Source organism: Aulonocara stuartgranti (assembly GCF_965226115.1).
Source record: "Aulonocara stuartgranti genome assembly, chromosome: 9".
NCBI classification, from domain to species: Eukaryota; Metazoa; Chordata; class Actinopteri; order Cichliformes; family Cichlidae; genus Aulonocara; species Aulonocara stuartgranti.
The window spans coordinates 6,858,126-6,874,832 of NC_138960.1; the positions used below are offsets into that span (position 1 = coordinate 6,858,126).

A 16,707-nucleotide genomic window follows, 5' to 3' on the forward strand; every position below is an offset into this window, starting at 1 on the left:
ACACAGTTACAAAGTCCTTCACAGTTTGAAACGATACATACACATACAATACATAACCAGGGCTGCACATAAGCACATAAGCATTCGCTGTCAAAATAAAAGACGCGCACGGGATAAGAAGTTGGAACACGCGTTTTCGTACATAAGATGTTCCCGGAAATTCTGAGAATACGCACTTCTTTTGCGCGTAATTGCTTACGAAGCTTGCTTCTTGCTTCTTCGACATCTTTAAGAGTTTTGAACAAATGTCTGTACTCCTCCAGAACACTTATGTGCAGCCCTGAATATAATAGTATCCCTTGAGTTAATAAGTTCATTCAAAACTTTTACAAGTGTACAGGGAGTGCAGAATTATTAGGCAAGTTGTATTTTTGAGGAATAATTTTATTATTGAACAACAACCATGTTCTCAATGAACCCAAAAAACTCATTAATATCAAAGCTGAATGTTTTTGGAAGTAGTTTTTAGTTTGTTTTTAGTTTTAGCTATATATCTGTGTGTGCAGGTGACTATTACTGTGCATAATTATTAGGCAACTTAACAAAAAACAATATATACCCATTTCAATTATTTATTTTTACCAGTGAAACCAATATAACATCTCCACATTCACAAATATACATTTCTGACATTCAAAAACAAAACAAAAACAAATCAGCGACCAATATAGCCACCTTTCTTTGCAAGGATACTCAAAAGCCTGCCATCCATGGATTCTGTCAGTGTTTTGATCTGTTCACCATCAACATTGCGTGCAGCAGCAACCACAGCCACTGACACTGTTCAGAGAGGTGTACTGTTTTCCCTCCTTGTAAATCTCACATTTGATGATGGACCACAGGTTCTCAATGGGGTTCAGATCAGGTGAACAAGGTGGCCATGTCATTAGTTTTTCTTCTTTTATACCCTTTCTTGCCAGCCACGCTGTGGAGTACTTGGACGCGTGTGATGGAGCATTGTCCTGCATGAAAATCATGTTTTTCTTGAAGGATGCAGACTTCTTCCTGTACCACTGCTTGAAGAAGGTGTCTTCCAGAAACTGGCAGTAGGACTGGGAGTTGAGCTTGACTCCATCCTCAACCCGAAAAGGCCCCACAAGCTCATCTTTGATGATACCAGCCCAAACCAGTACTCCACCTCCACCTTGCTGGCGTCTGAGTCGGACTGGCGCTCTCTGCCCTTTACCAATCCAGCCACGGGCCCATCCATCTGGCCCATCAAGACTCACTCTCATTTCATCAGTCCATAAAACCTTAGAAAAACCAGTCTTGAGATATTTCTTGGCCCAGTCTTGACGTTTCAGCTTGTGTGTCTTGTTCAGTGGTGGTCGTCTTTCAGCCTTTCTTACCTTGGCCATGTCTCTGAGTATTGCACACCTTGTGCTTTTGGGCACTCCAGTGATGTTGCAGCTCTGAAATATGGCCAAACTGGTGGCAAGTGGCATCTTGGCAGCTGCACGCTTGACTTTTCTCAGTTCATGGGCAGTTATTTTGCGCCTTGGTTTTTCCACACGCTTCTTGCGACCCTGTTGACTGTTTTGAATGAAACGCTTGATTGTTCGATGATCACGCTTCAGAAGCTTTGCAATTTTGAGACTGCTGCATCCCTCTGCAAGATATCTCACTATTTCTGACTTTTCTGAGCCTGTCAAGTCCTTCTTTTGACCCATTTTGCCAAAGGAAAGGACGCTGCCTAATAATTATGCACACCTGATATAGGGTGTTGATGTCATTAGACCACACCCCTTCTCATTACAGAGATGCATATCACCTAATATGCTTAATTGGTAGTAGGCTTTCGAGCCTATACAGCTTGGAGTAAGACAACATGCATGAAGAGGATGATGTGGACAAAATACTCATTTGCCTAATAATTCTGCACTCCCTGTAAATTGTTTGCTATTCTGTCCCTTGAAATAAGATTTAAACACTTTTAGTCTGGAGCTGCTGGGAAAAACAGCTTTTTTCCCCTGCACCTGTTGGAGTGAGGTTAGGCTTTTTATTAAAAGGCTGCACTACAGTGTGTTTATGAGAAAGTGTGGATCATTATATATCTGGGATGTCTTGATTGAGTATTCATTTTGAGGTCATGACACCATTTCAGTTGCAGTCCTGTCCAGCGTTAGTGTTGACGATCATTCCCCAAAGCAGTCAAATGAGTGGACTGTTATTGAATTGGGTGAAGGCCAGATACTAACTGCTGCACTGTCATTCTCCTAGCTGCAGTTTTAAATTCAGTGTTTTCTCAACTATTGTAAGGCATTCCTGTCCTGAAGTAGCAAAGCAGCCCCGAACCACGATGCTCCCTCCACTGTGCTTCACAATTGGGATGAGATTTTGACTCTTTCAAGTGTAATGTACATTTAGATATTCACTGACTGCAATTTTCTTGTGCAATATTTGGCCCGTACAAGCACATACAAACAAATATCAACTGTTTTTTAAAAATGCTAAATATTAGTTTAATAATTAAAATAAATTATTAATTTCCCCCAAATTTGAAGTACATTTCAGGATTTATTTGCAATTTCTTTTTCAATTCAAGTGTTCATTGTGTTATAATATCACCAGATAACAGGATCTTAATCATTTTCATTTTTTTTTAATTTTTACCCGTTTCCATAATCTTCCTTGTAACTGCTTTGATCATTTTTGCTGTTCCAAATCTCATACTGATGATGCTGACTTATGGTTACTATTAGCTTTAGCCATGTTCTTTTTGTTAGCTTCTTTCAAATCTCATATGTTCAGCTGGATGAAGATGAACATTAGCTTTGTTGCGTGGTGGTCCCTCCATGCTTTATTTTGGGGAACTTTGTGTCTTCAATAACAGTGAGAAATTTCACACTAATGACATGTTTGCATGTGGCTATGAGTGTGCGAGTCAGTATTTGCCTGCATCTCTGTGCGTATGTTGTGTGCACATGAAACAGACCGGCCTGTAATCAGATATTTGGGAGAATGACCAGTCACTGGTCCTGGCTGAAAACACTGGAAATTGGCTGTTCTGTTCCCTGGTTACTGGATCAGTTCATGTCTACTAGTAGAGATGTGGAGGACACTGTCATTTAGAGGAAAGGTCTGATTCCCAACACATGCTTTAGTGTCATTTAAGTGGAACTCTTGACCCCAAGTAACTTTTGGAGAGGCCTACAGGTTCACATCCTGTACAGCCTGGACTTTGAGTGATTGCTCAAGGTTCAATAAAGACAGTAAAACAAAACGACTGATTGTGTGTTCTCAGTTCATTCAGATTGTGTTTGTCTGTAATTGTAACTTGAATTAAAATGTTGTTGATATTTAATGCAGAAATTTACTCCTGCAACTGTAAGATTATAGCATTTTTGTACTATTGTTTACAAATGAATTGTATTCAATGTTATATAATTAATTAATGGATTTTTTTTCTCGTAACGATTTAGATAGCGATTTTAATAGTACTCTCTGGACGCACATAACAAAATCCACCTACCAGCACTCCTAAAGATCACTGATTTTCACAGTTTTTCAGAACATTTCCTGGGCTTGGAAGTTTGCCCTTTGGCCAAAATAAATACTTAAAAACTGGAAAGACTAGAATTGGTACCATAACCTTCAACAGTTTATGATGAAGTTAAATAATGCAAAGTGGTCTTTTATTTTTCCTGTAAGGCAGATATTTTGTGTCTTTAACTTCTTGTATTATCATTTTATGCAAGTAGACTGAAGTGAAGTAGATTTTTCAGTATTGTTTCCTTGCCACAGATGTAAGTTCACATACAGTACCAGACAAATGTCACTAAAATGTTTCAGAAGGGAACCCAAGTGGTACACTCGCACTTTCATAATTACATTTAGGAACGTAAGACTTTGTATGTCTGGAATTCTCACATTTCTTTTCTCCACTTGCCAGTGTGGACCTGATTGTGCAACTAATACTGCTTCTTGGGTTTTTGGACATGAACACATATTCTTTTCCTTTTTTGTGTCTGTTGGAGGCGATGTTTTCATCAGTAATCATCTGGGGAAACTAGTGAAAATGAACTAGTGAAAACAGAAGGAACTAAAAAACTGTTTTTCCGCTTAACTGGAGGATAAAAAGTAAATTCCATTTGGCTCTCTGCCATTTTGTTAGGATTTTGTTTTATTAGTATGAATTTACGTACATTAGCAGGTTTTGTCTGTAACCTCTGGACTCTGTAGGTCAAAAGTGATGCACGTTTGAGAGAAGGAAGTAATGGAAAGGGAGATGATGTGTGAAAAAGCATGTGATCTGAACTCACATGATATGATAAAGAGATTCCATCTGAGCCTGCAAGACACCACAGTTTCCTTTATTGACTTTATTGAATATCCCTGTATCCGTACACTACAAAGTTTTTGCATCTCTGTGTATGGAGAGAAGCTGTTGAACAGATTAAGTGAAGAACTGCAGCAATATCTCTGCATGACTTGGTTTAAAAAGAGGTACAAAAATATGTACAGGGAGGAGGTAGGGCTTTGACCGGGTCTTGTCACACACTATTTTCACACCAGGGATGTGTATATGTGTTTGGGTGCACAAGTTTGTTTATGTTTATATATCTGTAAATTTGTATGTCTTTTGACGTGTTACAGTACTAGGGTTATTAAAGCAAATACATGTAACAAATTTCTGAAGTGATAGGGCATAAACAGGAAGAAAAAGTGTTGACTGTTAGTTACCAAATAGTGTAAGAGGTGGGATTATGTATATAGCTTATGCTTCTTCCTACTCTTTTTTTCAACATGTAAGTTAATTATGATTTTTATTATTGTTTTGTTTTCCTGTTGTTTTGATTTGTTTGTTCGTGTCTCTTTATTCTCGGTTGTTGTTCTTATACTATACACTTATACATGTTCAAAATAAAGATACAATACACAAATACACAGTTTTACACTGAGTTCACTTTTCTCCTTTGCCCACCAGAGGGCAGTGTAATATATTGGTTGGGCAGACAGGCTATGTGGTAAACGTGAGATAATGTGAGGTGTGTTAGTGTTATTTTTCATTGTAGTTGAAATAATAACATTTATTCATTTCAAAATACTCTATTTGAATTTAATCGCAGTAAAATTAAATGCAATTTTAATGAAATCGCAGAACCTGAGCTTAACCAAGTTTTAGCAAAGTAAATAATAGTTCAGATTTGTTCTTTGTTGCTTTTGTATCAAATCTATTAAATACATTTCTCGGTATTTTCCTTTATATAATGATTTTACAACTTCAGGCTACCAAACATCTCTAGATTCTTATATAAAACAGAGGCTTAAAACTTGACAAAGAAAGAGTGAACTGTTAGATATGATAGCCATGAAAAAGATAAAAACCAGGGAGTCTCAAGGCTGCACAACAGCAGGAATGATCTACACTGCTGAGAAGTATGTCCTTGTGTCATTGGCCTGCACTTGGTGTATGTGTTGCAAATCCAGCGTCTTCCCATCTTCCCCTGCAGGTTCAATCAATACATCTATTTTGGGAGTGGAAATGCGAGCCGCCAGAGAGAGTTCTGAACTCAGTTTAAGTGCTGTTGTTCTTGGGGCAGAAAAATTCCCCACTGTCTGCAAAACCAGGAGCCTAGGCTCATGTAAAATGTGGATTACCACACTTTTCAATGTAACAGTAAATCGTAAATGGTTTCTCCTGTCATGTTTGGGTTTTGTTTTGGGGTTTTTTGTTTGTTTTTTGTTTTTTGGGTCAGGTGGTTCAGGGGGCCTCACCACTGTACCCTCTGAGCCACAGAAGCAACAAAATCTGACATCACACAGACTTTGTACTGGGGTGCTGACAGGGTAGAGACCAGTTAGTGTACCATCTGACTGCATTTGTGTTGTCAGGGACACCTTTACTAGGCGATGTTTAAAGTTCAGGGCTTGTACAAAAACAGCTGGAGAAGTGACTGAATAGGCAAACCCACATGTTGGCCTGGGAAGGCCACACCCAATTAAAAAGTTAATAATCAAGATATAACACGTGGAATTTAATACGTTGATCGTTTAAATAATGCCACTGGGATTAGGGGTGTTTATTTCTCAAACGTCTGTGTAACTGTTTAGCCACTAGCCTCCTCCTCAGAAACTTACATACTCAAACCAGTCATGTGTGACAGGTATCTGACTTTGCACACACCCACAACCTCGTCTTGTTTTAAAACACGTTGTGAAGTTGGTCTGTATTTCCACTAAAAATCAAACCTTTCAAAAAAACATGTTCAAAACATTAAAATCAACCCGATTTTACACACACACACACAACCCTTGGTTTCGAGTATTTTGTGCAGTTGAGTATAAAAGGCACTTAAAAAAGGAGTTAATGCATATAAATGGGTAGATTAAATCCAGTTATTTTGTACACACTGAAGTGACTATCCTCATACTACTTTATTAGTATATTGTGGAGGTCAAATTTAGGTTCAGACTCCCAGTTTCTTATCAACACATTCCAGTAAGGTGATAGATATTCGTGCCTTTGTATGTGTTAATTGAGGGAATGAATCATGAGTTTGTGGCACTCACTGTATACCTATGCGGGAATTACAGTAAAACAAATTCAGTAATAATTCCTGTAAGTGTAAGACAAATAAGTACTGGAAAGTTGTGAGGACCAGTAAACAGCTAATGTCTGCTCTTGTTTTGTTTTTTTTACCACAATTGATCATTTCCCTCCTATGGGAATTTTTTTAGCCCTTTTGCTGGAGAAGTTATGTAAGGCATTTCCTCCTTCATATTGTGTGTCAAATCAACCGTGAGACAGCCTGAGAACTGCTTATGTCACAGCATTTTAGCCTACTTTCCAACCTCCCTTATTTATTGGTGTAAATGCTCTCACAAAAAGGGACATTGTCCCCCAGGCCTGGATGCATGGACTGTCCCTGAGAAAGCAGTCTGAGTGTCTGGCCACTTAATCAGCAGATGCCGGTTACATCATTGCTCATCCACTGAGCAGCAAGTAAGAGCTGCCTTTGTTACCTTAGAAGCACTGTAATACTTACTGCGCATTTAGGAATATTGATCCAAGCTTTCCTTTCTTGATGCAGGGAAACAGTAGTAGGAATGCTGGCTGCTTTAGTTTAGGCTGTAGCTGCAGCTCGGAGTGATTTGCATGTAGCATGGGTCCAGCATCATATTTGCAACCACACCCCCTGACAGGAGTTATTTAATTGAAAGAGGTCTAGTTTCTGAAGACTAGAGTAATAAATGTTTGATAATAAGGATGCTGTGGGGTTTTTTTTATGTGACTAACAAATATTTCACTGAAGATGTTTGAGGAGTGAAGGTTTCCCAACCTTTAAGAATGCTGTAGAAAGTCCTAGATGGTGCTACGTCCTTCCTCTGGTTCAGTATTGAGAAATGAGCTGTGAGCGAGTCGCATTGCTAACTGGGCATCTCTCTTTCTCTTTGATTCTCTCGCACCGTGCACGCTCTGCCTCCCCCTTCCTGCTTTTGCACACCACACCCTTCCCTTGACTCTATTGATCTCATGTGTCGGCACACTGGGGAAGTTACCGGAGGGGGCGGGATCTCATTCTGGTTTCCATGTGTTCACAGTCACACTCAGCTAGTGTTATAAAAACTCTGGCCATCTGCACTCAATTCTGTGGACTTCACTGTTTCTATCACATTTCCAATCACATAAGGTGTTTGAGACCTGATAGCTAGTGTCATTTTCAGTGTAGTATATATTCAGAGGAAATGAATCATTAGAATTAAGGTCAAATGGATTTGAACATGAGGCACCTAAAGCCATTTTCTCCTCCCTTTTACTATTTTTCAGAAACGCTACGATACTTTATTAGTCTTAGAGTACCAGTCGAAAGTTTTAGATCCTATCCATCTTTTATATTCTCGTCAACCCAATAGCACAAATGGAACAGATTAGGGGAAGAATTAAGAGAACAATGGTATTTTAAATGGGTAGAATGGTTCCTTATTAGCGCTGGTGCTTGACAGCAAGATGTCTGTTGCGTCACACCTGCTGGTTTAACAGGTTCGACAGTTTTTTGTACCTCCAAAAATCTTTGATTGCCACAATCACATCTACAATTACTGTCTGTAATTGTGATGTGAGCATGTCTTTCCTGCCCCTTGACTTGTGTTAGCTTGGATAGAGTCTAGCTGCTGTGACTCAATACAAATGAAGCAATGTGCAGAAACTTTAACTCTCCAATCCTGTACAAGTGCACACAAATGCGCTGCTTTGTTTTTCCATTCACTCGTCTGACCACTTGATCCCAAACCAGCTGGATGGGGTTTTACATATAGAGACTTCTGTGCTGATTCTTTTCTTAAAAAAGGCCTGTAGTATGAACCTATGACCAAGATGACGGTCTGTGTAAAGATAGTTTTAAAGTACTCAGCAAAAGTTGGACAGGTTAGGATTAACTGTGGAGACTGCACAAAGGCTCGATGTTCTCCTGTTTCTTAATCCCTGAAAGAAGTTTCTCTATTATGTCTCAATGACCATTCAGTTTTGGTTAAACCTTGGATGATGTACAGCTCACTCTATACAGATATGAGCATCTTTCAGAAATCTGTGTGTTTCCACACATAAGCATATGTGCTAACGCTCTTTAGGGTTATATGTTCACACAGTCTATATACATCTTCAGAACAGCATTGCTGCACACTTGCTGCACATGGGGTTTAAATTATTGCATAGCAAGTGAGGAAATACATGTGTGTCCGTGTGTGTGTGTGTGTGGCAGCTTTGCACTTCCTCTTTGAACAAAGGTGATTGTTTCTGGTGGTTGTTGTGCCTGTGTGTGAGAAAAAGGCTGCATTCCTGGTCAGGGGATCTGCCCTCAGGCATAGAAAGAGCTGCTATATGTGCTCTCACTCACAGATGAGCACTAATGCATGTAGTTTTTCAACCTCAGTGTGTGTGTGTGTGTGTGTTCATGTGCACTGCCCCCCATTGGGCGGGGCAGCAGCGCTCTTCCTTATTTGGGTAGTTGGTGCGGTGGGGGTCGGGGTCACATGGGTGGACAGCAGAATCCTAGCGATAGGAACAAAAACTCAGAAGCAAGACACAGCGTCCTGCCCATGAGGGTAAAGTACACCGGGGAAGTTGGTCTGAACAACAGAAAGCAAACAACGGAGAACAGTAGGAAGAAAGAGAAGAAGAGTGACAGTTGCTGGACAGAGAAAGGAAAAGATTCAGCAGAACAGAGGGGGCGGAGGAGGGCTGCGGGAGATAAGAGTGTGACAAACAGGAGACACTGAGAGGAAGCACAGGGTATAAAAATGCCCACCAACTTCACCGTGGTGCCAGTGAAGGACGGCACCAGAAAGGCAGAAGAGGGGAACGACCAAAATGATGTGCTGAAAGAGGAGGAGGAGGACGCCGCCACAGGTGAGATCACATGTTTTATTTCTCTGTGCCAGGTGGGCAACTGGTGCAAATGAGATCAAATTTACGAGCGAGGCTCAGGCGTCGGAATACATCTTTATCCTTCTGTCGAGACGGTACAGAGGAAGCAGCTCTGGAAAATTCCAGACTTTGTTTACAGTGTCCAGTGGAAGCTGATAATTTTGCTTTATTGCAAGGTTTTTTTTCTGAAAACCTGTTTACAGCTGTGTGTGGGCAGATAATGTGAAGGGATGATTGGGTTTGGGCAAAGGCTTGCTTGTAGCTGTGTGAGATGCCAACTCGCCTCACACGATACTGCCACTCATGGGAGTTTGACATGAATGTGGTTTTTCCTTCTGTCAAAGTCCCTCCTTTTTTCTTTGTTTTTTCATTTTGTTTCACTCCTCAGCTGATGGCTTTTAAGCAGAAGCCCTAAACACAATGAGTTAAATGTTCTTTGATTTAGTTTAACTTTAATTTTTCTGCGTTATGCCATGTAATCCTAGTGTTGGTAACAAATGCAGGGATAGCAGAGCTTCAGTGACTTCAGCATCTGCTGACTTCTCTGTTGGTTACCATTGATGTGCAAACTCCTGCATGAGTCATGACTGAAGACCTCACAGTGAACTCCTTGGTGTTAGAAACAACAGGATAAAAGAACTTTTACACAATGTCCTGACGCCCAGGCATGACACACATTTCCTTGTGGGGCCTGTAGGACCAAGACAGAATAGTCATGAACTTAAATAACACTTTATAATAAATATTTAGTGAAAGCCAACAAATATGTGCCATTTACAGTTGCACATAAACAAAACAGGAACATACTGTAATATTATAGATCTGGTGTCAGAACAACACAACCTGCCTGTGTGCAACACCTCAGAACAATATGTAGAGGTCATGAAGTGCATATTTAACAAACTCCTCTCTGACACTCCATGGTTTTGTTTTTGGGAGTTTTTTTTTCCAGGCTCTCATTGCCAGTTAAGTTGTTGCTTTTACAGCGCTTCACATGGTGCTGAGCAAATCTGTTCCCGGTGTTTAATTTCTGTTGTGGAGCTACAATTACGGCTGCATGCCGGGTGAGATTTTACAGACTGTGGGAGAGAGAATGGTGTTTCATTGTGATGCTTATACAGGCTCTTGTATCACTTTAGTTTCTCCTGTGCTGGTCTATGTGTATGCAGATCAGCTGTTACTGACAATGGCTGCAGAGTGACAGAGTCGCTCGGTGAGCAGGGCATAGCATGTCAGAGAGATCTCACGCTTGATCTAAAACCACAAAATTATAACTTGACTCGTGGAAGCATCGAGGCCACGCATGTTCCTTTGTTTGCATTGTTTTGAAGTCCAGCCTGCTCAAAGCCACAGGTCCTTTTAAAATAGGCTGAATCATTCCATGAGTCGAACTGTAGACACATTCTTAGCTGTGAGATTTGTTGAGAACATGATGGTGACGGTATGGTTAAATAACAGCAGCAGGCTCCAGACTTTAAAAGCGAGACATATTGGGGGTGTTTCCTTTCCGTGATTTGTTAGGGATGGGTCTCAATAGTGTAGCTCATGTCAGCTCATAAACATATAGTGTGTAAGGAGGACAGAGTGAAATAGCAGTCACTGTTATTGATTATGTTGCTGGCCCGCTTTCCGTTGACTTAGTCAGGGGAGATGAGACCCCACCCCCATGCTGCAATGTCCTGGGCTCAAGTTTTTCTCATTCACTCTGAATTCTCTCTTTGTTCTACTCTCCCTCTCTGTTTCTTGATGTTCGAATCTCCTGTTCCCTCCTGGAATTAAAGCTTTACTCATAAACAAGGTGTGCTTCTTATACACGCACTGGGCACTGAAAACGTAAAGGAAATATGTGTCAAAAATGTGTCAAGAGTGAAATGGAAACGTTTCATTCCTCCCAGGTAAAGCTAACTAGTGTAGCCAAAGTGAACCAGCTCAGCCCCTTAGGCCTTAGTAAGGTGGTACATCCTTTCCATCTTGTATTTGCAATTAAGCTTTCCTTAGAAGACACAAGATTTATTTATTTTTAAAATCGCTTTAGTAGGTCTGGTGTTGATGTGGAGTAAAACTGTCTTGTTGTCTTTTTTTTCCAGAACAATGTTATTTAAAAAAAGTAATGACACGACTTGACGTAGCTGTACTACAATAATATTCTGACCTATTCCGTATTAACCGAGTCTCTCATGTGCTTCCACGTGTTGAAGCACAATTGTTATAAGGGCAATTGAGTCTTGCCCTTATAACATTCTTCCGTTCATTTAATTGTTTTTGCGCAGGAGATGTCAGCATGTGTGATTGGGTTTAACTAAAGTCTGTGTTTGGCCCAAGCACCAACCCCTGGACCTGAATAATGAAGCCACTGTGGAGGTGCCAAAAAGTGCATTCACCCTTGTGGCCAGTTAGCCTCCCCAGATTCCCGTATTAAAATGTCTGTGGGGGAAAGTTTGCCCCTCGACAACAGCTGTATGGGGGATGAACTTTTTTTGTAAGTTGTGCTTTTGGATACAGGTAATGATTAAAGTTGAGGGCTTGGCTGCTTCAGCTCCAGAATCAAACCATGAAATTCTCCTTGCTGCTGCCCTCTCACGAGAGTATGATAAACCTGAAGTCCATCAGATAAACCTAAGGTCTGTTTGAAGACGATTTTTCGCAAAAATGTAGCATGTTCGGTGTGTATATACAAGTTAAATGACTGAATTTTCCAATTGTTTTTTGTTTGGTGTGTAAATACCTTTACAGGGAGTGCAGAATTATTAGGCAAGTTGTATTTTTGAGGAATAATTTTATTATTGAACAACAACCATGTTCTCAATGAACCCAAAAAACTCATTAATATCAAAGCTGAATGTTTTTGGAAGTAGTTTTTAGTTTGTTTTTAGTTTTAGCTATTTTAGGGGGATATCTGTGTGTGCAGGTGACTATTACTGTGCATAATTATTAGGCAACTTAACAAAAAACAAATATATACCCATTTCAATTATTTATTTTTACCAGTGAAACCAATATAACATCTCCACATTCACAAATATACATTTCTGACATTCAAAAACAAAACAAAAACAAATCAGCGACCAATATAGCCACCTTTCTTTGCAAGGACACTCAAAAGCCTGCCATCCATGGATTCTGTCAGTGTTTTGATCTGTTCACCATCAACATTGCGTGCAGCAGCAACCACAGCCACTGACACTGTTCAGAGAGGTGTACTGTTTTCCCTCCTTGTAAATCTCACATTTGATGATGGACCACAGGTTCTCAATGGGGTCCAGATCAGGTGAACAAGGTGGCCATGTCATTAGTTTTTCTTCTTTTATACCCTTTCTTGCCAGCCACGCTGTGGAGTACTTGGACGCGTGTGATGGAGCATTGTCCTGCATGAAAATCATGTTTTTCTTGAAGGATGCAGACTTCTTCCTGTACCACTGCTTGAAGAAGGTGTCTTCCAGAAACTGGCAGTAGGACTGGGAGTTGAGCTTGACTCCATCCTCAACCTGAAAAGGCCCCACAAGCTCATCTTTGATGATACCAGCCCAAACCAGTACTCCACCTCCACCTTGCTGGCGTCTGAGTGGGACTGGAGCTCTCTGCCCTTTACCAATCCAGCCACGGGCCCATCCATCTGGCCCATCAAGACTCCCTCTCATTTCATCAGTCCATAAAACCTTAGAAAAACCAGTCTTGAGATATTTCTTGGCCCAGTCTTGACGTTTCAGCTTGTGTGTCTTGTTCAGTGGTGGTCGTCTTTCAGCCTTTCTTACCTTGGCCATGTCTCTGAGTATTGCACACCTTGTGCTTTTGGGCACTCCAGTGATGTTGCAGCTCTGAAATATGGCCAAACTGGTGGCAAGTGGCATCTTGGCAGCTGCCCGCTTGACTTTTCTCAGTTCATGGGCAGTTATTTTGCGCCTTGGTTTTTCCACACGCTTCTTGCGACCCTGTTGACTATTTTGAATGAAACGCTTGATTGTTCGATGATCACGCTTCAGAAGCTTTGCAATTTTGAGACTGCTGCATCCCTCTGCAAGATATCTCACTATTTTTGAATTTTCTGAGCCTGTCAAGTCCTTCTTTTGACCCATTTTGCCAAAGGAAAGGACGTTGCCTAATAATTATGCACACCTGATATAGGGTGTTGATGTCATTAGACCACACCCCTTCTCATTACAGAGATGCACATCACCTAATATGCTTAATTGGTAGTAGGCTTTCGAGCCTATACAGCTTGGAGTAAGACAACATGCATGAAGAGGATGATGTGGACAAAATACTCATTTGCCTAATAATTCTGCACTCCCTGTATTCAGATCGCAGACTCCAAAAATAATTGGTGATGTGATTGTGGCTATATACTGAGTCCTGTAGCCAGTTTGTCATAGTTTTCGAAAACATCTGTCTTACTGTAGACTTTATTTTTCAGTGACGATATTTTTTTTAAATTAAAATGTCATCTGGAACAAGCAAATTAGGTAGATTTTAGGATCTGTTATGAGCTTCAGGTTACCTTGTATCATGCTGAAAAGGTCTTAACTTAGATGAATAAATCACAGGTACATGTATGTAACTTTCCCTGCTGAACAGGTTATACAGTATTGAACAGAACACAGCGTTCCAGAAGGGAATGAGCTCAGGCTCTGTGAGAGTGGGTGGAGTGGGACTCTGAGTGAGCGTATGTAGTCAAGTATTCTGTGGGAGTTGAGCGGTGTGGCTTTGTAGTGAAATGCAAACCTCAGTTTTCGTTATGCTAAGTTGGGTTATCAGATTTGGGACAAAGCCCCACCTTGTAATTAAGTAACAGGGTGGATGTGGGATGTAGCTCATGGCTCCAGTAGTAATAGTAGTAGAAGTGCAAGTGGTGGGTGTTTGGACCCAGTCTTAAATCACTTGCTTTCAAAGCTGCTATGGTAAAATCCAGCCTTACTTCTGTTTTGTTCAAGCTAAACAGGTGATTATACCAAATGCCTGGGGTTACTGCCTCTGTCCGTTGGTCTGCTTGCCCATCTGTCCCAGACATGTGTTTCCTGTTTATTTCCAAGCAGGTCTGGTTCTTTTTAAAGCTGTACGTGGCAGTCTGTATTTTTGTCTCTAATTATATTGTTAACTCTTTAATTTGCCATACTTGCATACTACCTGCTAGCCGCACTGGAAGCAGCACATATAATATGCTTTAAAGAGACTCTCAAACAAGTACATTGTAATGACTGAGTGATGCGGTTGGAATAGTTGTATCTTAAGCTGCTAAGACATGCACCATAGCTGTAAAATCTTTTAGATATTATGTGTCATGGTCCTGGGCCATGTGGGCCCAGTATTCTTAGTTCCTTGTATTTTTGTATTTCGTTCCTTATTTAGGCCATGTTTTCTGAGTTGCCCTGTTGTGTTGTTCCCTAAGTGTTTTCCCTTCATGGCTTTTACCCCCTGTGTGCCCCTCTGTGTATCTGTGAGCCCTCGTCTCTCCTTATGTTTTATTCCATGTTTCCCCTGCCCTTTATGTCTAAGTTCTCCCCGTGCTCTCTCTCCCCCCTGTGTGCCCTCTATGTATTTATGAGCCCTCGTCTCCCTTTGTGGTTGTTTCATGTTTCCCCAGCCCGTTATGTCTGTGTTTTCCCCGTGCTCTCTCTCCTCCTGTCTGAACCTCTGTGCCTGTACATGTCATGTTCAGTTCACCCCGCCCTGTCTCGTTATGATTATCAGTATCACCTGTGTTCCCCGTGTGTGCCCACTTTCCTCGTTTACCCTCTGTGTATTTCTGTCTGAGTCTCCCTCTGTTCGGCGTCGCGTTCTCCCTCATGTTGTGTGTTATTCTCCCCGTGGTTCGGTTCCTTGTACATCTCATGCTTTAGTTTTCCCAGTTTTAGTTTATTTTGTATTGCTTCTCGTGGCCAGCAATAAAGCTGTGTTTTTGAGTTTATCCCCGTGTCTGTGAATCTGCATCTTGGGTCCTTCTCCTGCCTGCCACACAACGTATCATGACATTATGTGACACAATATATGAGGACAAAATGTCCAGTGCATGTAATGTCCATTTGCAGTGATTTTGGCACAGCACAAGCAAAATAGTCAGATTTTACTAACAGTCTAATCTGTTGATGTGTTCTGAATTTTTCATCACAGCCTGTTAAATGCAGAGTTGATCTCTGAATATTACAGGGCTGTAGTAAAATCTGCTTCTTGTCAAGTTATTCTAGATTTATACAAGTTTGATAAATCAAGAATATGATTGAGGTATGTTTAAAGATGTCTGTTGTCGTATTGCCAGCCTTTAGAGTTTTCATAAATTAATTTGAGAATAATTGAGATAAATGATTGAGAATGGGAATTTTATTTTGGTCATAGAAATCCTAAATAATGAATTGGATAAGCGGTGCACGTACTGTATAAAGATGGTAAGATTTTTTCATTTTATTGGCTATGGGGCAAGTTAGCGTGCTGCTGCAATCACAGTGTGATAAGTGCTCTAATTTATACAGCAGGATGCAACCAGTTCATTTCAACAATAATCTGCATTCTACCAGGAGCAGCACAGATTAGCGGCTCAAAACCAGCAAACACGATAAAGGAGCACTAAACAAAATATTACAGAGTAAGCACATGTCTTAAGTATGTTTAAGGCCTAGATTGTACTCTAATGGATGGGGAAATCTATGTTACTTGGACCTGAGCAAACTCTAGCAGACTTGCGAATGCGTAAAGTATAATCCCGATTTAGAAGTAAGGCAGTTCTGGTTAAACTCGACTTCCATTGAGGCTGAAGGACAATCAGGGGAACTTTTGTTTTAATCATTGCTAGAGGCAATTTGAGATCTACAGGACTGGGACTCCGAATTATTTCACACCTGTAGTTTTTAGTCCGTTTAAGTCAAACTTCTTCCTGCGTGGTGTGGTTCATTTGTGCAGATGTGAACACAGTAATTGGACTCTGGTACACACCAAAACATCCACACTGAGATGCTTTGGAAGAGGCGGTCTTGGTGTGGTTCCAAATTCAATTCAGTTTTATTTATATAGCGCGAAATCACAACAACAGTCGCCTCAAGGTGCTTTATATAGATCCTACAATAATGGTTCCAAATGAATTCCACTGCGATTCGCTTGTAGTGTCATGTGATCTGACCTCGATCCGAACCAACTACCATGTGTATGTTGTAAGTTTGAGCTAAAAAACTTCCCTGTAGCCTTGTATGCTTTGTATTCTGGGGTGCTGCAAGGTACTATGGATGTATGAAGGTCTAAATGGGCTAACAGCTAGCCATTAAATGAACATAAATTCTCCCGTGTTCTCCAATCCAATGATCGGACTCAGTGTTCTCACGTGGTTTGTGGTAACATGTTTTGGGTTTGTTGGAGCT

At 40.7% G+C, this 16,707-nt stretch overlaps 1 protein-coding gene across 4 annotated transcripts in view; it reads left to right on the top strand.

The window, feature by feature from the left end:
* Nucleotides 1–16,707, top strand: part of slc12a7b (solute carrier family 12 member 7b) — a 79,972-nt gene that overhangs the window by 13,082 nt on the left and 50,183 nt on the right. The window contains exon 1 of one of the 4 annotated variants that reach the window (XM_082545466.1): nt 8,957–9,349. The exons of the other annotated variants lie outside the window; for them this stretch is intronic. Within the exon in view, the coding sequence (XP_082401592.1) occupies nt 9,241–9,349 (109 nt within the window). The 5' untranslated portion in view covers nt 8,957–9,240. Of the gene's footprint in view, nt 1–8,956; nt 9,350–16,707 lie in introns of those variants that run through there. 4 annotated transcript variants of the gene reach the window in all.